At 37.9% G+C, this 25,848-nt stretch overlaps 1 protein-coding gene across 4 annotated transcripts in view; it reads right to left on the reverse strand.

Moving 5' to 3' along the window:
* The window catches only part of ITSN1 (intersectin 1), a 123,385-nt gene that overhangs the window by 785 nt on the left and 96,752 nt on the right, over positions 1 to 25,848 (reverse strand). For 2 of the 4 annotated variants that reach the window (XM_082068435.1, XM_082068437.1), the window contains 5 exons: positions 24,163 to 24,208; positions 18,459 to 18,580; positions 15,123 to 15,240; positions 10,984 to 11,175; positions 874 to 995 (listed from right to left, as the gene is read on the reverse strand). In XM_082068435.1, coding sequence (XP_081924561.1) covers positions 874 to 995; positions 10,984 to 11,175; positions 15,123 to 15,240; positions 18,459 to 18,580; positions 24,163 to 24,208 — 600 coding nt within the window. Of the gene's footprint in view, positions 1 to 873; positions 996 to 8,301; positions 10,665 to 10,983; positions 11,176 to 15,122; positions 15,241 to 18,458; positions 18,581 to 22,184; positions 22,919 to 24,162; positions 24,209 to 25,848 lie in introns of those variants that run through there. The other 2 variants (XM_082068436.1, XM_082068438.1) reach the window with 2 other exon arrangements.

Raw genomic sequence — 25,848 nt, forward strand, 5'->3', positions numbered from 1 at the left:
AATTTTCTGAAAGTATATGTAAATATAATTGAAGTGACTAAGACTGATGATGCTCACTTCTTTAGTCTGAAGGTGAGAAAACCACGCACCAGAGTAGCACTTGACACTCAGTGGAACAGCCCTCAAACATGTGCTGTGCTCTAGAGATCCATAGGGTTCTCTAATAATATGTTTGTAAGCAGCAAATGGTTTTAAAAGAGAATACTCTCAATTTGTGTTGGTGGTGTTAACTACCATCTGGATAATCTGTTTGAAACTTGGGAATTCTGGCCACGAGGTCTCCTGCAAAATATCCCAGGATTTACTTTGATAATACAGCTGAAAATCTATTTTACTTTGGATTCAATTATGGAAGTTCTGATTTGTCTCATAGTGTCTCGGGTTTGCATATCCTGACCTCTTTTCCAAAAGAGGGCTTCCCTCTCTGTCAAAAGAATTGCCAAAGTCAGTTGCCTGTACTCATTCCCTTTTTTTTTCCACATAATACATTACCTTGTAACATATAAAGAAAATCAAAGTAAGTGATAACTGAGTGCCACTGTGTGAATGTGGAAAATGTGCTTCAAGCTTTAAGAACTTACACATGAGAAATAACATTCAAAATCAGGAGCAAAAACGGTTTACTAGAATTAAAGTTTAAACATCAATGTTTTGGGGATAGTAACACAAGGGTTTAACGTTAGTTGCACCCACACCCATGTAAACATGCATATATATCTATATACCTATATAGATATGAAAATTTAATACAGATTATTCCTAGGAAGGCAAACATGGCAGTGACAAAAAATTAGTTTGCACAGTGAAATTAATGATTCACTTTGAAAAGATGAGTGACTAAAATCTGCCCCTAAAACTGCTGTGTTGTCTTACCTCTGTGACCAACTGCAGGTCATTGACATAGTTCTCTTCTGTGACAATGAGTTCATGGATGTATCCCTGCCTTTTTCTTTCAGTAGGTGTCAACATATCCAGAAGATGCAAGTCTGCACACCCTGGAAAACACAAAAGGATCCTAGATTTTACTTACAGTCATTTGCAAATTGATTCAGATCTGTAGTTCAGGTAACTGAACAGTAACTACTGCCTGTTCAGTTCACTTAATCACTATTCATGCCATGGCACACACCGACAATGCCTAATCTCTAAGTGACTCAAAACATTGTATTTAACACCTTTGATTTTTTAAAAAACTCAAGGCCATTTCTAAGTGCTAACTCTTCTCTGTTGGCAAAGCTTAAAAGTCGCCCTCATCACCACCTGCCCATTTCCAACCTCACCATGAAGTTCACTGTCACCTTTAGTTGTGTCATTCAACCGCAGCCACACGGAAAACCAAATCCCTAGATGGATCGCTATCAATAAAAAAGGGGGATAAGACTTCATCTGGTATTACTGCAGAAGAAAATTTAGAGATATCCTAAAAGGGAACAGAATTAGGAAAGAGTGCTATAGTGACCTTAATCCTCTGATGGGCAGTTAGGAATTCTATATAAGCCCTCAGCTTATTGATACTCTAAATTCAAGGTTGGCCTTTATCCTTCTAGTCAAAGTAGACATCCTCATCAATAAGGTACTGCAGAGCCTAATTACTTCTTGACACTTCAATTAAAAAGTCCTTCTAAATATTGAAGGGCTTGAGCCAGAACACATGAAGCTCAGTGGAGATTACTCTGCAGATTTCACTAACTTATAGGCAAAGCCAAAGCGGTTGATTATTGTTCTCCTTTATTTTAAGAGCATAGGGAAAGTTTGTAACTATGAACTCATCTTTCATCAGTTTTGTTCTTGAATTTTTGCAACCCACCTCCCTTGTGTTTATCCTGTGTAGATGCAAGAAATTTTGTATAAATTCTAGAATCTCAAATTTTATTTTTTATTCTGAATCAGAACTGAACATTTAATTACAATTTTTTTCTGTAAGCCAGTATTTTTGAGTTTAGCTTAAGTAAATTCTTCTGAGACTGTCAAGCAGAATGTCTTCTTCCAGTTTCACTATTAAAATTAGTTTTTTACTTTTCTGCATAAAATAAAATGCATTTCAAAAAGCAAAGGTGATTTCAAACAGGTTGAAAACATTTTGCTTTAAAAATGTACTATTTACAACTATTTCTAAACAATCAAAATTCTTCAGTTTAATTCTTCAGTTTAATTCTTTCCCTCACCCTTTAGTGAAGTATGGACAAATTCAGTATGTTGCCCACTGAAACAAACTTTCCTTATAGAAAATCTTCTGCCTGAAAAATATTCGAGGGGACCTTCACTTTATGGTGTTTAAAACAGTCAAGGCTTTGTTTTATGTTGTTCGCCAGCATCAACAATAACACCAAGCTACTGAGATCTGAGAGGAATGTTTTTAGATCAGATGTTCGCATATGCTTTCACAAAGGGAACCGCTGCTGCTCCTAATCACAGCATACCCCGGATAACTCTTTCAGCTCTTTGCATAACAAGTTAATACTTAGTATTTACTGCATTTTTAGCTTCCTGAATGTAACTCAGGAGCTAATTCTGCACTCTGCCATTAGCAGGGTCCACATGTATCACCATTAAGTTGTTAATGGACTGCCTTCAACTGTTGCTTCAACTAATCTGTGCCCCTGAAAAGGTAATTAGAAAGAGGGAGGGGAGGGGGGAAGGAAGGAAGGAAGGAAGGAAGGAAGGAAGGAAGGAAGGAAGGAAGGAAGGAAGGAAGGAAGGAAGGAAGGAAGGAAGGAAGGAAGGAAGGAAGGAAGGAAGGAAGGAAGGAAGGAAGGAAGGAAGGAAGGAAGGAAGGAAGGAAGGAAGGAAGGAAGGAACAGACAGTCAAGGTAGTTTTCTCTACAATTAAGAAGCTAAGAACAGATCAGATTGGAAGCATAAACATATTGATAACACTCCTTTGAGACACACTACATCGGAGTCCTTTAGAAGATGTAGTTGAAACTTTGCTTGAAATAATAAATAGGATTTGAGAATTATCAATGTTATGCCAAAATAATCAAAGAACTAGGCATATTTCAAAAGCCAGAAGTTTAACTTCTCTTTAATAAAGGGCTGCTTTCAGGGCTTTTTCTTAGTTGCCATGTAAATCAGAGGTCTAATAAGCAGAACTAGTTCTCCCCATGCACTGTCAGCTTCATTAAAAGCGAAAAAAGTGTTTAATTATTTTTCTCCAAGGACCGGGGGAAGTTTACTTTTCAAAGATGCAGATGACCTTGGTTTGAAGTGTGGTTTCCAACCACCAACCTTTTAGAGGAAGCATTTAACATTTTGAATCAATGTATTTTAGTGGCCAGCTTGCCAGCCAGCCAGCTTGGATGTAAACGAGCTACTCTGAACTTCAACAAATGGTCTACTTTTGAACGCTCAATATTTGGGAAAATAGCCTGCTTCAATCTGAGCAGAACATGCATGGGGCACTTTTCTGATATGGGATTTTCTTCATGAGGTGCACAAGTACAAAGATGTTTCTTGTCTTTGTATTAAAAACACCAAAAAAGAACTGGGTTCCTTTCCAAGTGGAAATGTCAGGCCATGGGGCTCTAGCTAGTTTTTCATGGACGTCAAAGTACTGTGCAAAGTACTTTTATGAACATCTAAATTCCACTTGCAGCTGTAATAACATCATTCATTAATTCATTTCACTAAGGGACTCCTGCTAGGGGCTAGAAACCACCTTTGATATCAGACATTTCCACCAACAGATGGAAAAGCTCTGCTGTGGGTAAAGCACTGGACCTTACCTCAGTGTAGAATTGGTTAATGGTTCTAACTTAAAGCACACGGATAGTCCCTTGTGCATACAGGGATCTGGGCATTTAAAATAAAGCACTGGCGCTGGTCTTTTCAGTTACTGAGTGCCCCATCCTTTCATGTTTTCTCTCCTGCTCTGAGAAATTAGAGTGTTGGATTCCACCCGGAAGGTGCCACATTTGAATCCCAAGCTACGAACAACCCAGTAAACTCAGAAAAGAATGGGGAAATTGCAACAGCAAACTTTATATGTTATATTACTGTACATAAGTTTATATGTTGCATATATATGTATAGTATGCATATATGTTTATATTACTGTGAATATGCTAATTTCTGCCCTTTAATTGAATAACCAGTATGAGCCCGAACAGCAGCATTTGCACATGCTCACGAGACTGTTTACTCTGTCTGGACTTACAGAACCAACATACCCAAGCTGTAACTAGAAATCCGTGCTTTGACCTCCTGTCACCACAGGACCTGTAGTGCTAAGGGATTGTAGAAATGTAAAAAACAAAACAAAACAAATATCATTCTAAGGGGAAAACTTGGTGTTCCTTTTCCTTCCAAAGTCAGCCCTTAAAACATGGGGTCTTACAAGCTAACCTCTAAGCTTGAAAGCAATGTGCAAGAAATGCTGCTTTTTCAGAAGGAAGGTTTTGCTGTGGATCTCATTGTTCTATGTACATGGGCGCAACTTCTGATTTCTTCTAATTCTGGGAGATTTTCTTAACAATGTAGCTGTCAGATTTCACTGTAAACCTTATGCTGGCCTAGTCCATAATGACATGATCGGAGTAGACAGAAGTCCATTATTTAATACGGAACCAGAAAACAGTAAAAATTTATGTCAACTTTTATTCCCAAACCTTATGTGGGGAGAAAGAGCACTCCTGGCACTATGATAGCATTCCTTCACTCAAATTATAGCATTTCACCATTCAGTCTCCTTATCAACGAGCTTCAAATGCGACCACCAAATTCCCATAAATATCTTGTGGGCCAGACCCTCCACTGAGAGACTATTTCAGGCTTTTGCTGAGGACAGCACAGAGTCTGATCAAACACATCGTTCCATCTCAAGCTCCTGCAATGCAAAATTCCGTTTCACAGCCGTTTTCAACGATTTCAGCATGTTTAGAATTTCTCAGCTGGACCAGTTTGTCCTTTTTTTTTGTTAGAGCAGAGTGTTTCCCTCTGGGACAGATGGAAGTAGGATCTAGAAACAAGTCTGGAAAGTCCCACTTGTAAAATATTAAGCATTATTTTGTTTTTGCCAAGACCAGTCACCACCAATGTATGTGCCTCCTTCCCCTGTTCACACCAGTCAGCTGTCATCAGATGGAGGGATTGCCATTGCCAGTCCACACAGGACAAGCAAGAGACCTAAGGACCTTGGGTAACAATTTTAATTTTCCATTTTTTCTTTTTAATTCTAGAATATGCCTGATTGTTAAAGGCAAGCTTTGCAGTCCTCAACAACATACACTTGTGATACACTACCTGCATCTTCATTTTGCACTAGCAAAATATTTCTTCAATGTTTTAGGTTAATACCTTCTTTTCTATGAAAATATTTTAGTATTCAACTAAGGGAAGAAGGGGAAGACAACAGGTGAGACAGTTGAGAAGGAAACCTGATAAATCCTTTCAGAAAAAACCAGAACATATTTATGACTCCCTTTCCAGAATCTGCTTGGGGAGAGTAAAATTCTACATGTGAGGGCATAGCTGCATCTAAAGCCTTCTAGGGCTAAGTGGCCTTATATGCTGCATCTAGAGCCTTCTCTTCTCCAGGCTGAACAACCCCAACTCTCTCAGCCTGTCCTCAGAGGAGAGGTGCTTCAGCCCTCCAATCATCTGTGGCCCTGATCCGAATCAGGTTCAGCCCAGCACTTTGCTGGCACTGGAACCACTTCCCAGCTCTGGTGAGTGCCAGCTGGGCTGGCAGCACCAGGTCATCACTCTGTGGTTACAAGCCCGTACCATGACAGACCAAACACACAAGTGAGAAACTGAAAGGCACACACAGGCCTGGAACTTCCCTCCTGTGGCCAGGGCCAGCTGCAGCTGAGGGGTCAGCCTCAAAAAAGTAGGTAAGGCATGAAAAAACAAATGAGGAGCTCATGTTAGAAAGTGCAGCCAAATCCTGTGAGCAAGGAGCACCATAAGGCCGCAAGGAATCCAACACCTTCTAAAAGCTCAATGCTCACTTGCTGTAGGACACCTACCTTGAGTATAAACATATTTCCACCTATAGAGGCACTAACAGCTACCGTTTCCATTAAATGCTTAATTATAAGTATTCTACAGGATTAAACTTGTTCTAAAATCTGACTCCTTACTCTGTGTTGCTCCACAGGAATAATAAAAGTTACAAAAGAAGAGTTACAGGTTTGATCCAAATCAGTTTCTGGCTCTACGCAGACACTGTACTCTGAATTTTTGTGCTGAGGAGGAGCACTGCCGGGCTACAGGGTTACTTCTTGGGCTTCAGTTTTTTTTAAAAGAAGTTTCCAAAGTAAGATGTGTGGAAAGGGGAAGGAAATGAAACAGCTACAAAACTTGCTGTAACAAGCTATAGAAATTGGTTTTACATATCAGAATTATGTTTATGGATACTATTAACTTTACTAGGTTACACCAGATAGTTAAGATAACTCTCACAATTTCTACCCACATGGACAATAATTCAAAATTAATCCTTAATGATGGCAAAGTACTCCCTTGCAAGCTATCAAACAACAAATACAAAAGCCCATAAGGTCTACATGCAGGAAATTAAGTCTTTGTGAAAATAATTTACATTTTTAACTGTATCCAGGGCAATCTTCTGTAAACATTCTCTCAGGGTTTGGAATCAAACCTTAGCCCTTTGGTTTAGGTAGCTACCAGCTTGTTATTCAGTTGTCTGTGTGCATGCACTTAGCTTACAATTCAACTGATCAAATAATATTTGAGATTGGTTGTTCCTGGACTTACTGAAGTTGCCTAAAAAAAAAGAGTTAAAATAAGTCATTTATTGTAAACAGAAGAGGATTCCATATAAGGAGCTATTTAGTAAGAAGATAAATAGCTGGAATCAATAATCACAAAGAACTAAAAAGAACTGCTTTAAAAACAGAGAACAAAACCAGAACATGCAGTTCTGTTGCCATGCGGGAAGGTTATGGTAATAGGTCATTTTAAAATGTGTTCAGTGAGCTCACAGGGACTGAAAGAGATGCTACCAAAGCTCCAGAAGAATTGAGATTTAAATAAAACCGATTCTGAATAAAAAGCCAAGTGTTTTTTTATAAACCTGCATTTCAGACTCCGAGTTGTCTTGGACACAGTTAAGGTACTGGAATTGATATTAACAAATTCCTGGAAAGAACACCCATGGGAATTCTTCCTCAGCAGCTGAATACAGAGGAAATTCCTCTCAAGGTAAACAGAAAAACTGTGAAGAAAAAAACCCATCACCACCTGGAGTGGTCTTTAAATCCAGTCTCTTCTATATCCCTCAAGTGACAGCTCCTTTTCGTGAGCTCCTGTGCAAAGGGAAAAGGTACCTCACAAATGAAAACTAAGAATGCATTTGATTGACTGGGCAGCAGTCAGACTGCTCTTTGTCTTAGTGTTGACTTAGAAGACAAAATTGAAAATCATCTGAACAGCTTCTCAGTTTTGTCTGTGAAAATCTTGTTTCAGCCTTGACTGTGGCTAGTGCTTGCTGGCTTTGCAGCCACAAATACAAGGACTGAAGGAGCAAGAGTGTGGGCATGTTTCCATCACAAGGTGCATTATTTTTTTAAATAGGTTCGCCTGTTGCAGTCCAGATCTGCAGCTTTGAGAGGGGATCATGTGCCTTAGGAGGTTAAACATCTTTTCAGATGAACGAGGAAGGAGTAGAGAGGGTCAAAACTGGATTGAGACACAACTTTGAAAAACTACTGTTTTGATGGAAATAATCCATTTTCTTTATTAAAGAATCACTTTCATACTCCTCTTTCTCTCATATATATATATATGTGTGTGTGTGTGTATATATATGTATATATAAACAAAAATCCAGACAGGTAAGAAAGAATAAGTGCAATATCTTGTTCCCTGCTACTCAGGGGAAATAACTGATTATGAGGAAAATTAAACGCTACCATGCCAAGCTATAGTAATACACTTAAGGACTTAATTATTGAGTAAATAAACATTATATAGACTTGCATTGTTGAAACATCTATAAGCCCAAATGCTTTGAGTATCTCTGCCTAGGACATTTTAAACATGTTCTGAGGATTTTGTGAGTTAACTCTTCTCAACAATAGACTGAGAGATAAAGCTGTTGCTCTGTTGAGTAACACACAGTACTCGTCTGTCTGAGGAATCCTGGCACAACAGACACTAATGTGCATGTGCGTCTGTCTGTACATGTGTATCTATAGAGGGACAACTTCAGGCTGTTCTTTTCCTTTCAGCGGAAAACACCCCAAGAACTTTAGAACACTGTGACTTTGAAAACCTTTGTGAGACACCACTCCCAGCATTTTTTAAAAGCATGTTAGGAAACATGTAGCCTGCAGATTATAATAATAGCTTTATTTTTCTTCTCGTTTGAAGTAATGAAAAAAGAGCAGCATCTCAATCCCCTATATCCAAAGTATTGCCAGTATTTCAATACGTAGAGAAAGTATGTTTCTGGCCTGAAGTCATAAAAAACAAAATATCCCTTAGGACAAACACTTCTAGTTAAGTTAAAAATCTTTCAACACGACAGTTCATTATGGGAAATTAGAAATACCCTTTCATTAAAATGACATTTTGATGCATGAAATAGTGGAGAAAAATCTAGCTACATCATTCTCAGTAAGCAAAACAATGGGCACTGAAAATTACAAGTATTACATTCTGTTCAATTTCTATCATACCATGCTTTTTTTTCAGCAACTGGCTATGGTGGAGAAGTTTGGGTTTTTTTTAATGGCACAGAGGTAAATAAAAAATTTTTGTGTGTTAAATACTGTACTAAAAAGAAAGAAAATCTGTGCAGCTGTGCACATTTTAAGACTAGAACTTCTGGCCTAAAACACAGAGTCTAAGTCAAGGTAAACCCATAGTAAATTCTTAATTCATGTACCAGTACAGTGTCAAAAAATATCAACTGATTTCTAACATGTAGAAAGCACTGAATAAAGAAAGGTGCAAAAGGTTGCAGATAATCATGATCAAGCTGAGTAATTATATTGAAATAGTATCCAAAGAAACAAGACAAGTGTCATTCTGAAATAAAACAGGTGGCGTCAGGCTGTTCTAGTGGCAAATTCATTACATGCACTAATGCCACTTGGTGAATTCTGTGTGTACACAGCAACAAGACAAACACACACATTTTAGTCTATCTTTTATATGAAGAATTTAATTATCTATACATGTAACTAATTTTAAAGGCTGTATTACAGTTGTTAAAGCTGCAGGTTTTTATATATTTATATAATTTACATTCATACTGATGAAATACTGAAGTGCAATTGAATAAGGAGCTTCACTTGTTCTTTGCACTGCATGACAGGTCAGAAGGAGGGAGATGGGGTAGGATTAGAAACGCTACAACACTGCCAGCATGAAATTTAGAAATATATGAAATACATAAACCAGAACATAACTAAATGTAAAGTAATTAGTAGAACGGCTACATTGTGCTTGAGGCATTGGGAAGGGAGGGTTTCTGCACTGACAGCACCAGGCATTTCATCAAGAGCTTGTAACTAATGCTGGAAAGACAAACATGGCTTAGCTACAGCACACCTACTGCATAAACTTGACTGTAAGCTCCATTTAATATTAATTTGTATAAATTCCACAGTCTAGTTTAAAAAATGTAAACATTGGAAATTAATTGCAGGGAGATATTTCTATACATTCTTTCTTGTCAGGAAAATTACTTGTTCAAAATGTGTTTTTCCATAGTCATAAGAAAGTAAAAATGAGAAATCAAACTTCATGTAACCAAGATGAAAATAAAGAAGTTAATGCTCAAATCCCACATGAATGTAGCATTCTATTGATTTCTGATACGAAAATGCAAAAAAAGAAACATCCGAGGCAAACACAAACCAGAGTGTTTTCTAATTGTATGCAGCTACAAGAAATGTGCAAAATAAAATGAACATAACTGGGACAACATTATGCAAGGTTAATATCTCTTGCATTGGAAAGAAGTTAATCTCTTCTCTCCACAATGTGTTACACACTCAATGAGGAACACCTGATACATACAGTACAATAACTACAACAAAATACCTTATCTGTAATTGGGCACATTTAAAATTCCTTACACTGATTTAACTCCTTCTGTTCTTTTGTAATTAAAAAAAAATAAAATAAAAAAAGAAGACATATTGACAACACTGGACAAGTGAACAATAAAAAAGAAAGATACATAAAGTCTCAAATTTATGGACATTTGGAACAATTTTAATAGCACATGCAGCATTCCTTGATAGTGGGTCTTTTTGCACAAACAAAATTGCAATGAAGAAATTTAACTTATACTTTTCCTTTAAAAGGCTAAAATACATATTTAAAAATAATTTTTAAACTACTGAAAGCACCTGTGCAAAGGTGAAAAAATTAGTTTGGTAACTATGAAAGCCACAAAAGGACCCACTATCCTCTGATTTTTTTTGTGGTTTTTTTGTTTGTTTCATTTTAATTTTGCGTCTATATCTGTAGGTAATTAACTCAAACATTGCGATTACATGCAACTAATGTAAAATGAGGTAAACTGCTCTGCAGTGTGTTCTTCTACTCAGAAGGCAGTAGATGATCATGCTGGAAGCCACATGATCAAGGCTGCATCTCCCATCATCCCTCTGGGCAGTGATATGGGATAGTGGGTCTCTTTGAGGACTTTCAAGCCTGAGTGGGGGATGGACAACATATGATTCCTAGAAAAAGGAGGAAAACAACACATAAGCAAAACAAAACAATGAGCAAATTCAAGCTAGGAAAATGAGTCAGGCATGTAAACAGCATGGTGCAAAAATGATAAAAGGGTAACATGCTACAAAGGGGATGGGAACTAAAAATAAAACAAACATAAAATCAGGTTTGCATTACAGAAGGTCTTCAAAGAGACTTCGACAAGTGCAGCAGTGGCAAGGCTTTGAGTTCTGCAAACCGCAGCAGAATCACAGCAATGCTGCATGTTGCATCTGAAAGTACTACACACAGAGTCACAGCACAGCAGCAGACAGGGTCACTTACATTGCTGGCTTGGGTCCATGTCTGTTGTCAGCTTCACATAGTTGGACGGAAAAAGACCCACTTGTCCATTCACCTCCCCTTTCCACCAGTCTGGGTCTTCCTTGTTAAGGACGTTTATAATCTGGCCTTTATTGAAGGCCAGCTCATCGTCATTCTGTGCAGTGTAGTCATACATGCCAATGACCTGGCACACTGTAAGATAAAGGGAGAGGTCTGTCGCGCTGGGCACGTTTCAGCAAAACAGAAGCTGCGCATAAACCAACTACGAACCCTACAGATGGCACAGCATAGTTCCGAGACACTGCCCCTTCCTCTGGTGTCCCTTGCTGGTACTTAGCTCAGTCCTCAACAAATTGGCTCAAGGTGATTCAAAAAAAACCCACAATTAAAAAACAAAACAAACCAAAACAAAGTTTTCCTAGCAGCAGTGCTCTGTCAGCTTAGCAAGGGATCAAAATAACCCTCGGGAAGACAGAGCACAGTGGTGCGAACTGAATGGTGTAACCTGCCTGGAATTATACTCAAAGTATTTTTGTTTGGAAGTGCTCAAGAGTAGGAGAAGACTGGAAAAATTTGAAATTCTAGCAGAAAGTCAAACACTTCAAGGATGTTAGCTTTCTAGTGATGCTTCTCTTTCACTTTATATTTTTTTCTCAGAAAAGCACCAAATTTGTTGTATATTTATAAAAATAGGATTTTGCATCCTCACCAACCTGTTCTGAATAGTATTCTTTCCAACAGAAACGGGCAATGGACAGAAAAGTCTGGGAAACTTTAAGTTCCACTACCTGAAGCTTGAAAAAGGCACTTTCAGCATCAGACAGGCTCAACACACCTTTATAATTCAAGAGAAAGGCAACGGTGATATCCTTGTGCTGCCACTGAGACAGTAAGAACACAAAGATCTTGGAAAGAATGAGAAAAAATAAAAGGCATCCTAGGCCACTTAGGCTGCCCTTCTTGCACCACAGGACTGCTTCCAGCAGCCTATTTTCTATTTTCTTAATGTGAAACTCATCAAATCTGACTGGTTCTCAAAATACAGCCATTTCTGTTCAACTATAATAGGGCAGTTTCCTTAATTCTCTAAAGCAGCAGGACTGTTTATTAAAATACATAATTTATGCTATTTTTTTGATGTTTTGTCTATGCCAAGCCACAGGGCTTCTGGTATTATGCCTTTAGACACAAGACTTCTACCTAATTAGCCTTGCTGTCAGGTTCTCTCCATTATATTAATCGTAAAATTTATTTTCATGCTTGTACTCAGCCAGCAACTTATTTAAATTTGTCAAATAGCTCCTATTTTGGTTTTTTTTGTATTTCAGAAATTATTCAACTCCTTTTAGTTAATACATTGTGCCTGTTCATAAAGATCATAATCAAACTCCACATTTAACAGCACTCTGCATACATCTCAATATTTAGCTTTGTTACTTGAAAAAGGGTGGAAAAAAAAAAAAAAACAGAAAAGGAATTCTAAAAAGGGGCATTCGCTGTCATTTGTCACACCTAACACATTATCTAACCAAAGAGTATTTTTCCTTGGCATACCGGACATAAACCAGTATTTCTAAAGGGATGTGTATTATGGTGTATTCATGTTAGCACAAAACTACCTAAAACAGAAGTTCAAATGTGTGAACACCACTGATGCTTCACATTTCACTTCAAAGACCCGTGAATCTGTTTTGCAGCATTCTTTTTACAGGTTATTACTAACATTAAGAATGATAAAAAGTTGAAACTAGACCATACCTGAATAGGTACATTAACACATTTGTAACCCATTCTAATTTCTTTCAAGAATTTTTCATTTTGATCTTTCTCTTCTACTTCAAAGACTTTTACGGAATTTGGTGCTGTCCAGTAGTATCATCAGAATATCTAAGTAGTCCTATTGGATCTCAAGAGTCATCTTAAACTTGGGGAGGTAATTTAAAAGATTTCTGGAAGAAACAGGACTCTTCAACTGAATCCAAACCAATGACCTCATCTTTATCTTATTTACAGTTGGCCACAAAGCTTAGAATACACCTTAGTCCTATATAAGCAGCTCTTATAAAATAGTCCCAGCAAGAAAGTCATTAACTTATTTTAATTTCCAAAAGCCATTGTTAACTACAATAGCAAGCTATACCCTACCTTCCCTGAGCTCCAGTGCTTTTCAGCTATTTGTTTCCTTTTAGAAAGATTGTCTATCGATATACACTGGTCTTACTGCAACAGCAGAGGGAATACAGCATTTCATGCAACACCCATGATCAGTACAATCTATAACGTCATCTTTCTTTAAACAAGCGGAACGGTTGAAACATGTTTCCCATTATTCCTGTATTGTGAAGTTCCTTATGCCTGATTAGCTCCAAGTAGCAGCAATAGTTGTTTTCATTTCTCAACACCAGTAAGGACACATTCGTGACACAAGTTTAGAAGGGAACACACACAAAGCAGTCAGAAATTAAGAAAACCTCAAAGTATAAAGCAAAAGTGTCCATGCAACAGAACTTAAAAGTTGTTGAAGTCATGCAGTTTGCATTACAGTATAGCAGATGAAGAGCATATGCATCAAAACAAAATGACAAAAGAAACAGAGGTGCTGATGATCCCGGTTTCTGATGGATCCTCTACCTTCAAAACCCTAACAGTAATGGCTCACTCTCAGAACCTTTGTAATGTACCACCCTAGGCATTTACTCAACTCTTGTAGATGGTTTTCTTCAGGCTTTCCATGTTTTTTGATATAGTAAGCCCCCCACTAACATACTTCTGCCATGAAGAGGCTTCTCAAGCCTTAATCTCTTAGGTTAAACACGTGGTTAGTGAGGCCATCTGTCATAATGGAAAGACAAGACTCTTCTTCTCACCCTCCAAAATGAAAGGTCTACAACAAAGTCGAATTTGATAAAAATGAATGCTGTTAAGATTTTTATGTTCTCTAGACAATGAAAAAAGTGCTCAAAAGTTTATGCTGTAACAGTTTTATTAGCATGTGCAAAAAGTCTCAGACTGTCAAATCTGAAATAATTAAAAAAAAAAATCCCATCATATCACCTTGTAAAAGTGTGTCTCAATGCTGAGATACTGTTTTAACTGCAGGATCCAAACTCATGAGTCTTTATAGAAGTCTGATTTTCTGCATCTTTATGACTACCAAAGGAGCCAGTTAGCACGATTTTTTAACATTTGTGTTCTCTGATTCGGTACTTTTATTATATTTATGACACATGAAACTAATACCTCAGTATTTTATTATAGTTCCATAAACTGCATGATAATGCTTCATACATATTTAAAGGAGAAAACTATGCTCATTGACATTTTTTCATTTCGAAACATTTATTTCATTTTCATGATAGACAGTCAAAAAAATGGCCAAGGGAAGCATCAAGTTTTTGTTCCCTGTCACCCCCAACTAAATGTAAACAGATGATAGACAACCATATCAAGTCTTCGTGTGGCTTATGGAATAAAATACATCCATTCTACGTGTTTTTGATTGACAAGAATCCCCTCTAATTAGTACTACATCAACTCACAAGCCCCAAATGGTTTAAGACTGAAACAGTCGCAAGGAACGAACTTTTTGTTCTCAGTATTCTGTCTGGCTTTATGCCTTGACAGAACTGTTTGATATTGCCTGTGGTGGAGCTGTAACAAATAGCTTTAAAAATATATTGGTCTGTTACTCTTGTATTCTTTCATAAACCTTAAAATAAGTAGCTATTCAGGAGAAAATGCTACCTCTTCACTTGAGTGGTTTTCTCACACTTCACCTTAGGAAAAATAAAAGGTTGTCTGAGTGAGAGGTGCCTCAAGCTTTACAAACTCCTTTACTGCAGTTAGTGCAAACAAATATGACTGCTGATTTAAATGTTTTACTCTGCAAGGTGTAATGTCACAGATGGCTTTTTAACATTCAACAGTTCATACCTGAGGGACAACCAACATAAATGTATAGACCAATTGTATGCTTTTTCTTCTTAAGCTCCATCCCCCCCCTTCCCCCGCTGCAAACTAAGAGTTTAACAAAAGTGACTAGTATAACAGATACTAAATGTTCTACTGAATGTCCATTGTCCTATTGTAAATGACACGCATTACAAAAGCAACTTCGTTAATGCATCTACATCACTTACCTGAAGGTAATGCTGTGGATTTAGGTAGGTCGGTTGGTGTAGTTTTACTGGTACCAGGGCTCAAAAGTTTTACATAATTAGCAGGAAACCATCCTATCTGCCGCTTTTTCCCTCGTGCCTAGTAAAAGAAACAATTATTTTAAGAGCATTAAGCACATCCATAGATACTAGGACAAGGTAAATCTGTGAATATTTTAACTACTTGCACTCACACTATTTTAGAATAAGAAAAATGTATTTCATAAGGAAAAAGCCTTTTTCTGGCAATAGGTTATTATTATGATAATTCTGTTACGTGAAGGGAACTTTCACAATAGCTTAATATATCTAAACAGTAGTTATTCTACTACTAGTTTGAGTGATTTTTCACATAATATTGTTCCTACTTTGTGTGCTTTATCATTAATACTACAACCTTGATCTTTCTGAAAGATTTCTCCTGATTCTATTTAAAACCTAATTCTAGAATATTAAGCTAGCTATTGCATTGAGTGGAAGCATTTAAATGCATTTTCATTATGCAAAGAATTACATTTAAACAGGTACCTAGATTGTGATAGTTTAAGTAGAGATTAAGAGTTCAAATGACATCTTTTCTTTTAAAGGAACAGAATCTAAATTTTTTTTATAGTCTCTCCTGCTCAAACAGTATAAACATATGTCACATTAACCAAGTGCTAGAAGAACAGCAAAATATTATGGCAAGAAGAAAAACTGGCAAAGTTTGGATTCGAATACAAAATGCCAAAGCCAGATTCCAATCAAAAATTAAGCTTTGGCAACTACAAATCCATGTGCATAGATACCGTCCAAATGATCCTAATTAACAGATGTTAAAGTTTTGGAAAATATACTAGATGTTCTCATGCTTATCTAACCGGAGAACATAGTATGAAAAGGTGGTGCACACATGTCTCAGTGTGTGTGCGGCCCATGCAGATGTGCTGGGAGAGCAGGTGGTCACTGTACACCTGTGAGCCCTGTGGTTTGTAACGCAGCTGCAATTAGTCACAGTCAGAGACAGGATTTTGGAAATGCAGGTCCCATCCAGTGTGACAAAGCTTCTGTCACCCAAGCAGGGCAGGAATTCGACAGAAATTGCATCCCGTTATTTTGCCAACTGCATTGATCATTGCAAATAGAAGCAGAAGAAAAATCTGTACTCTAAGAAAAGTTATTCTAAAACTTTGAATCAAATCTAAGCTTCTACATGTATTAAATCTATTCTAAGAATTACTTATTCTCTTTTTGTGTTGCTAGAATAAGGTTGGCACTTTGGGTATGTAGAATTTTGCTTTTAAACACAAAATAAACATTCATTTAGTGAAAAAAATGACATCTAAGATATATACTATTCTTTAACTACTCTTTCTTCCTCTCTCTCTTTTTCTTTGCTGAAAATTAAAGAATTTGATCTAAAGTGTATCTAGATCATTCATTTTAAGATATTTTGGAAGACTGCATTAAACATAAATGTGTAACGCTTAACAGATCTGTCTTCGCTCAGATCCGTAAGACAAGTATAATCAAAATTGACTTAAGGTTGAAACTGAACTGTACATATACTTTAAAAAATCTACCACTTTGAAATTAAATGTATAAAGAAAAGTTAATGTTAGTGACCTTCTCCCAAATCTTGTCATAATTTCACTACTTCATTTTCTTTTTCTGTTTGTTTGTTTGTGTGGTTTCGTTTTTTTGTTTTGGTTGATTTGGTTGGGGTTTTTTTTGGGTTTTTGTTTGTTTTTTTTTTTTTTTGAGGGTGGTGGGGTGGGGAAGGGGTAGGTTTGGGCATTGCTGCTTTTATTTTTAATCAATTCCTCAATCCATTTCACCATACTGCTGCATTAGCCTTTGAGCTCCCACAACAAAGGTACAAGAACTAGTATTAACAGAAGAACTAAAAGAATAAGTAGGGGACTGCTAATAAAGAAAAAAACGACTTGTAAAACCATACACAAGATAATAAGATATTCAAAGCTACAATGAGTATTTACACAACCAAAAATTAATTTTTAAAAAACCTCACATTAGCTGCTAAGTGGTAATAGTGACAGCTCTTGCCCAGTGAAGCTCATTTTCTATTCTGAAATACATTTAATGTGAGACTCTTTAAAGCTACAAGTTAACAACAACATAAAGGTTAGTGAGAGTGAAAAACCAAAGCAATCCTGGAAGATGATTTCTCAACAAAAGACATGAAAAGTCATCACCAGGAAAGGCAAAAAGGCTAGGTAGTAATGTGGGAAAAACATGTGAGTTAGTTCAAACACCTGCATAGCAAAACCAAATCAATTACATTCTTCATGTAATGTTCCCTGTTTAAAAAAAAAAAAACAAAACCAAAAACCCAACCCTCATTCAATGGTAGAGAGCATGACTAGAAAAAACAAAAAAAAAGCAGACAGAAAAAAGCTTTGCCACTGAAACTCACTGAGAATCAAAACTTCTGAATTGTCAAGTTCTACTCTTAAAAACTGTTGAAATATTTTATTATCTATCATCTTCCAAAACAACATTAAAGCTCTCTCCTATTCAATGCCTGCAACAGACACCAGTCTTTTCACTTTTCTACATTAAATTCAGCTATTGCAGAGGTGGGGCCATCAGACTGGTATTCTACACTCACATTCATTAAGCAACCTGAAAAAAGCAGCCACCGCCTTACAAAAACACCGCTGTAAAATACTTCTTTCAACAAAATGGATAGCCAAACCTTTGGCTGAAGCAGTTCAGAAAGCTTCTTAGGAAGATATTCAGGACTGTACACTCCAGTATTTCTTCCACTGTGACAATGCGCACCTGTATCAGATGATCTACATGTGCGTGATACACACAGTCACTGTTGGAACGGGACATAGGAGCAGATGCTGCTGATCAACTCAGCAGCCCTGTGTGCTCCTGTTGCAGGGCTGCCCTTCTCACCACCCACCAACTGCTTTGTTGCTCACATGAGGATGACTACTGGACACAAGGCTGGGAGGATTCAAAAGCAGCCAAAACAATACACCCTGAAATACACTCCTTTCTTGTACGTGAAGGGCTTCTCCAGGAGAAGGTACAATGAAGTGGACAGCAGGCTGAGTCTGATCTGTGAGACAGACGTCCCTTACTTACAATGAGGCAAAACGGCTTCTTCCTGCTGTTCTCCAAAGTTATTTCAGTTTCAGACAACTGGAATATATGTGTATTTTTGTAAAGGCATTTCATTCGTAAATGCTTAACTGCAGAACATTTTCAAAATTATTTATTATTGATGCATTAATAATTTTGAACTATTAAAAAATTACTTTTTAAAACGTGACGTTTTATTTAAAAAAAAAAACAATAACTAACTTGGAGCTCTCCTTCCCACCAGCCACCTGGATTCTTCTTTCTGATAAGAATCAACTGACCAGGAGCAAGAGTAAGCTGTTCTGGACCCGTTGCTGTGTAAGAGGCAATAACTTGGGCAATTTCTGTTGAAGGGGGGGGAAAAAAGAAGAGGTTAATTTGGAAACACCTGAACACATTCTATACAACATAGTCTCTGCTATTATCATTGCCATAGCATAACCATTTTGAATTTCTTTTTATAAAATTTTTATCTATTTATGTATTTTCATGAAAACATGCTGATTATAAAACAAATCAGAAGTTCCCAGTGCTACAGGAATAAAACAGAGGTGCAGCAGGTCTAAGGCTAGTATATAAAAATATTTGGAATATAGAAGAAGAATAATGACCATCATTAGAGCTATACAGCTCTTAAAACAAAGTGTCGTTAATACTATTTTCCAAAAAATACATTTTTGTAGCCTCAGTTTAGACTAAGCTCCCTAAAGAGATACATGTCGCTGACAATATAATGAAGTCATTACAGTAATAGAAGCGCAAAGTAATGAAAGCCTGCAGAAAAATTTTCACCACTAGACTAGACCAAAAAAAAAAAAGTTTTAGAAACATAATAAATAGGATTTCTTTTGAAATCTTAATTACATGAACATTAATACAAAACCAGTGCCTTATTCAATCACCCACCAGGCATGAATCTGATGTAGAGTAACTGTGAGCTCTCTCCATTAAATAAGCCAAAGCAGACAATGCACTTTACTCAATTTTACAGTCACCCTAAAGTCTGGCAGGGTTAACGCATTTTTGAACCAATTTGAACTGACAGGAGCTTATAAGCTGCATGGGTATTTTGATGTCCTCCTTATAGCTTTTAAGTCAGGTTTAACATGTCATTAAATCACATTTAGAGTGATGGAGAATATATTTAATACTATTATTATTGGGAACTTTTTGTAAACAAAAGACTGTAGATTTGGGAATTTTTTACCTTTTGGTAAGCTAAGCTTTTTCGGCTGCTACATTTACATAGTCTCTTCTTAGTCAAGAGTTCGGGGGAATCTAGGGGCAATTTTTTTTTTTTTTTAGTTTTCATTTAGTTGCAAAGGGTCTCAGACATCCAAAGCAGCAAAAAAGTAGTGCTGTTACTGCTGAAAACTCTACTTTAGTATACCAGTACACAGTCATTCATCACTTAAGTATTCTTCTTACACAGAATGATCTAGGGATTGTTTTTTGAAGAGGGATAGGGAATTTTTTTTTTTTTTTTTAATGAAAAAAATCTTTCCTGGAATAGTAAATTCTGATCCTGTGTTTAAGACAAATGAAGTTTTTATTTGGCAATGCATCAAATAAAATTTGGGACCATCAAAGAGCTGATGTGGGCACTGACTTTGACTAGTTATGGTTGTGGTCTAAGAGCATCCTAGAAAAAGCCCACAGCAGAGCCACTAGCATGAGGTCACAGAAATGTGTCTCAACAGCTTCAGGGCAAAGACAGCCAGCTTAATTTAACATCTCAGCAATTACCTGATCACAGATCGATATACTGCTTGAGATTTCAACTTTCACTTGAAAATCTTGATTAAAAAGTTACGTGTATCAGTTATTTTCACTCATTATTTTCAAACTAGTCTATCCTAAAAACTTGGCACTGGAAGACTAAGCAGAAAAAGGTCAGTCCTGCCACCAGTTTGTTCCTTGACAAAGCATCAGAAAGCAACGCAACAGGGAGTGTGGGGTAAACTAGCAGCCAACACAGCAACAGCAAAAGGGACTGAGGGAGGCTGAAGGGAGCAAGTACACATAAATGGTCTCCAGCTTTCTCAGGGGCAGCTGTACTGAGTGAGTAACCCAGTGCTGGGCACGGCTCTACTTGCCCCGCTCTGTCAACAAGCACCAAACGTCGTCCCTCAGGGGCCTGTACTGGGACCAGTAGTCAGTACTGTTTAATATCTCATCAATGACATAGACAGTGGGATTGAGTGCACCCTCAGCGAGTTCACCGATGACACCGAACTGAGTGGTGCAGCTGACATGCCTGAGGGACGGGATGCCATCCAGAGGGACATGGGCAAGCTCAAGAAGCAGGCCCATGCAAATCTCATGAGGTTCAACAATGCCAAGTGCAAGGTCCTGCACCTGGGCTGGGGCAACACCCAGTTTCAATACAGGCTGGGGGATGAATGGATTGAGAGCAGCCCTGAGGAGAAGGACTTGGGGGTACTGATGCATGAAAGATTGGACATAAGTTGGCAACGTGCGCTTATAGCCCAGAGGCCAACTGTATCTTGGGCTGCATCAGAAGGAGCGTGGCCAACAGGTCAAGGGAGGTGATTCTGCCCCTCTGCTCCACTCTGGTGAGACCCCACCTGGAGTCCTGTGTCCAGCTCTGGAGCCCTCAGCACAGGGAAGACACGGACCTGTTGGAGAGGGGCCAGAGGAGACCACCAAGATGATCAGAGGACTAGAACACCTCTCCTATGAGAACAGACTGAGAGAGCTGGGGTTGTTCAGCCTGGAGAAGAGAAGGCTCCAGGGAGACCTTATCGTGGCCTTTCAGTTCTTAAAAAGGGCCTATAAGAAAGATGGAGACAGACTTTTTAGAAGGGTGTGTTATGACAGGACAAGGGGTAACGGTTTTAAATTAAAGGAGGGGAGATTCAGGCCAAACATGAGGAAGAAATATTTTACAATGAGGGTGGCACAGGTTGCCCAGAGAGGTGGTAGATGCCCCATCCCTGGAGACATTCCAGGCCAGGCTGGATGGGGCTCTGAGCAACCTGATCTAGTTAAAAATGTCCCTCATGGCAGGGGGGCTGGACTAGATGAGCTTTGAAAGTCTCTTCCAACCCAAACTATTCTACGATTCTATGGTTCCTCTGGCCAAGAGAAACAGCAAAGGCGCTCAGTGACAACACATCACCCACGGGCTGGGAAAGGAGGGGGGATCTGCTGGTAAGGAAGAGAAAGGGAGCAATCATTGCAAAGGCAGTGGTAGGCAGAGGAAACCACAAAGCCAACTCCCTTGAAACAGAGGGAGGTTTTGTTGCAGGGAAGAAACAACAAAGTGATGTGAAGACTGCCAGGAAAACCATCAGATGGTTTACTTAAAATTTAGAAGAAAAGGATGATTAGGAAAATTAAAAATGGTCAGAGAAACATTCAAGATGTAAATGAACAACATAAGGATGATGAAGAAGCAGTGAGATGCCAAGCAATCTGAAGTCACTGCAAATGATGACACACGCAGGATTAATGACAGCAGAACCTCTCTCTTGGTAACTCAGAGAGGGAAGACAAGAGGCACACAGAGGTGCACAGGCAGGAAAGGGTAGAATCAAACAGGTGATAAAAAAGCCAGTAACTGAGCGTTAGAGAGATGCTTTAAACCTGGATCTGGAACGCAGCACAAGAAGTGTGAAAGCAGAAGACAGAATTTCTAAGTAAAATACGCTAAGTGACAACAGGAGAGCAGCAAGGTTCATGAAGACAAAAGTCAGCAGCAGCACAGGCTGTTCCATACAAAGGCAAAGCAATGAAAATATTTGTCAGGAAACACAGTTATACTGCTAGAAAGTCTGCAAGCTCTCTGCATTTGCAGGTTTTTCCACAGAATTACATTAATTCCTCCATCCTAGAGCTCCTCCGGAGGCAAAATGGACACAAGCAAACAAATTAACAGTGTGAGTTTGTAGATTTTTTTTTTTTTTTTTTTTTTAAATCAGGCATAAACCTCTCTCACTACCATGGTAATTACAATATTAAGTAAACTATTCCAAGAGTGCCAAAATCTTACACTTTGCATCTCAGAACAAGAAATTTCTCATTTTTCTCTACAAAAAGGTGATTTACAAGGCTCCGAGCATCAGCTATCCTCTTTTACCAACCAGCAGTTTAAAGAATTTTTACTGTGGACTGTGTGTTAAATAAGTTATGATACAAATTACATGTTTAAAATTCAGCTCTTGCATGTCACAGAGAAGCAAAAAGTTACAGAAAACAACTCAGCAAAAATGTTAGAAAAACAGTAACAGCTTTCCTTCCAGGAAAAACTTTTAAATTTTGATTTAAGTATTGAATTACTGAGAAGAGATCCAATTCAATTACAGTCCAGGCCAAAAAATGTGGCCTCTACTAAAACAGGTAGATTTAGCAAAAGAAATAAATGCCTTCTCACAGATATAATTGTCATCATATAGCTGCTTAAATTTGTAGAGAGCAGTTTCTTTTCCTTTGCCCTTCAACACACAGTTACCAACTCATGCTGCTGCTTTGAGAATAAACAGGAATATTTCACCTTATTCATTAGCACTTCACTTATATTGGCTGAGCACTTGCAGCAGATTTATAGAACAAACATCGATGAATCTCCTTGCTGAAAACCAGGCAGGATTGTTCCCAAACTGTTCTTAAACTCCCGAAGATTCTGAACACACCTTTTGTCAACATCCCCCCAGTGTCCACTGAAAGTTCAAATACAGGAGAGGGGTGATTATAAGGCTGGTACTGCAGGCTGAAGTCTCGCCATCCACTGTTGTCCCACGCATGGAAAAAGCAGCCAGACCTACCAGTATCTTCACACTATTCCTACCAGCTATCACTTCCAGATCTCTATTCTTGTCTGCCTCTCTCAAACTTTGTATCTATTAACACAACTGTTTTTAATCATGCAAATGAAAGTTAGAAAAGGCAGGAGTAGTTTACTTCTAAGCCTTTCTCTCCATATATGGATCAGTAAGATTTGACAAGAGGAGCCCATTACTTGTGCGTCAAAGTAAAACAAGACAAATGAAATTGAGGGTGCTGCAATCTACTCTCTCCCTCTTCTTTTACACACACAGTGAAGCAGTTCAGGGAGACAAAGCAAAACCTCCCCACAAAACAAAATATGCACACGCATATGTATGTGTAGAGAAATAAGGCAAGATTTGGTAAATCACATCCCTGAACCACCTCACTGTGTACTGAACAAGCCTCAGAGAAAGGGACAGAATAGAAGCATGGAGCATCCCCTATTCAGTCTGGTTCAGCTCAATGCAAAGTCATCTCTTTGTCACAAAAACAAATAAATACACTGAAGGAAAATAGAGGTGTCTTCTGCAAAGTTCACAAATGCCTGATAGTAGCAGAAAATACACTTTTCTAATGAACTTTGAAAATAAAATGGCTGTTTGGAAATACAACCCCCTCCACCTCAAGAGCCAGGGGACTTCTCTCTAGGCAAAAAGTAATCTGCACCATGGCCAGGCTTGACATGCCATAATCTACTAATACATCAGATGGATACAAGGTATGTGCTCTTGAAAATGAGAAGCAGGCACAGGAGCTCACAGAGTCCATGTACACCATACTGTGCAGCATTCTGGGCAAAATGCTGTAAAACCACAGGGTAAGAATGTGCACTTTCCTTTTCAGATGCAATGGCAAACTTGGGCTTTTTGTAGGCTTTCATTGTTCTGTTCAGCAAGCTATCATGAAGTTTCAATACATTTTTGAGCAAGCATATTTTTATTTTCTAGCTCCATGCTATTTAGTGATTGATACATGCTAGATAGAATGATTGACATATTATGCATTGTTTTATTATAGACAACAGTTTTCATCAAATTACTACAAAATGACCAATTTATTTTCATTGAGATGTTGCTGCCACTGAACTTAAGTACTTAAGAGCCGATATAAGGTACTGCCATAATATATGACTCACCAGGTTTCTTCCCTAAGCTTCCTGTTTTTCCAGCTGCTCCAGGAGCCTTGAAACAGAAAGATGAAGTTTAGCATTAATATTTATTTCTCCAATATATGAAAATTATTTACTATGCTTCAGCTTAACACACTGAAAAGGGTGCAAGGAAAAAACTTTCACAGACAGATTATTTTCTTGCAGAAACCCTTAATATTTTAGATAACAATTAATATATAGGAATAAATACCCAGCAGTGTATGGAAGTGGATGACTAGCTATATGCATGTGTAGACTTCTTTCCTGAACTTTTCTTCCTTTCACAGACAGCAAATACCAATGTAATTCCAAATTACATAACTTTTGAATTGTAAATCTGCACATCTACAGAATGTGAATTCTGTCAAGTTAAAACAACAGTAGTAGTTTTCAACTCTACAAAAAGTTGGATTGCAAATATGCCTAAAAACTAAGTGGACATAATTATTTCAATACTGTCCATATTAAGGTTCTAAAATTTCTCATATGACACATTAGCATAATGAGTGTAGTCACTGCAGATGAGTCATCTGAACTTTGTAGCTGGTGTGTGTTGCAGTATTAAAAGTCCCACCACCATTTTTGTGTCCAAGTGAGAGCATAGGATACCGGTTAGCAAGGCAATATCTATCTGTAGCTATTTCCTCTGAACCTAGATGGGGTGAGATAAGGGATGAACATCATCATCATCATCCAGGCCAAGAGATTTGCAAGAAAAGCCTTTGAACAGACACAGGAAATCCAGCAAGCAGTGAAATTAGTTCAGTTACGTACAGGAAAACAGCGATACTGAAAGATGAAATTTAACATAAAAAGCCATCATAATTTACAAATTCAAAGTTGTCTTCTTAGGGGGGAAAAAAACCCTATTTTCCCTTGAGACCATTGGTAATTTGGGAAGAGTTATCTTTATTTATTTTAATGCACTCACAAGTCTACTAATATATATTCAAAACAGTGTGTGGTCTCAACTCTGCCTCTTACATGCCCCACTTCCTCAGTCACCTTCCAACCCTTTAATTCACCATCCCTGTCTAGGACAGCTTCCCCCTGTCCACTAAATAATTACTTAGTTGCTTCCAGTATGTTGCTAGTCTTGTCTTCTGCAATAAAAAGATTTGATATGGATAAGAGCAACGTAACAAACCTAAACTGTACTTTGGTCAGAAACGTTAAATGACCATAAATAGCCTCTTGCCTTCAAGCAAGGGTCACACCACTTCCTCTCAAGTCCCCTCAACTTCTCCTTTAGGATCCTCCTTACAAACCTGAAGCCTACATCAAATGACCTGAAGGTTTCCACAGAATCCTAATTCCTCTATGTTTCATTCTCAGTATTCTCCATTTAACCTGATGCTTTGAAAACCTGCAGATTCTGGCAGAAACTAAGATAAGGAGTAACTAAAAAAATAGTTAAATAACTGAGAGAAAAGGGTCATTTAAAAAATGTGTATTGGTTTTGAATGCTTCTATAAAATAATTATTAGCTAGATCTTTAATTCGTCTTGAAGATTACATAGCTGCTCTAAGACATCAACGTTCTGAACATCTTTCAGAAAAGCTACTAAAGAAGCCTGATCTTTCAGACTGAACTGCAGCACCTCACAACGCTGTATTAGTCAAGCCAACCCCATCTAATAACAGCAGAAAACCCAGCAGAGTTGGCATTGC

This window comes from Streptopelia decaocto (assembly GCF_964273445.1).
Source record: "Streptopelia decaocto genome assembly, chromosome: 1".
Taxonomy (NCBI): Eukaryota; Metazoa; Chordata; class Aves; order Columbiformes; family Columbidae; genus Streptopelia; species Streptopelia decaocto.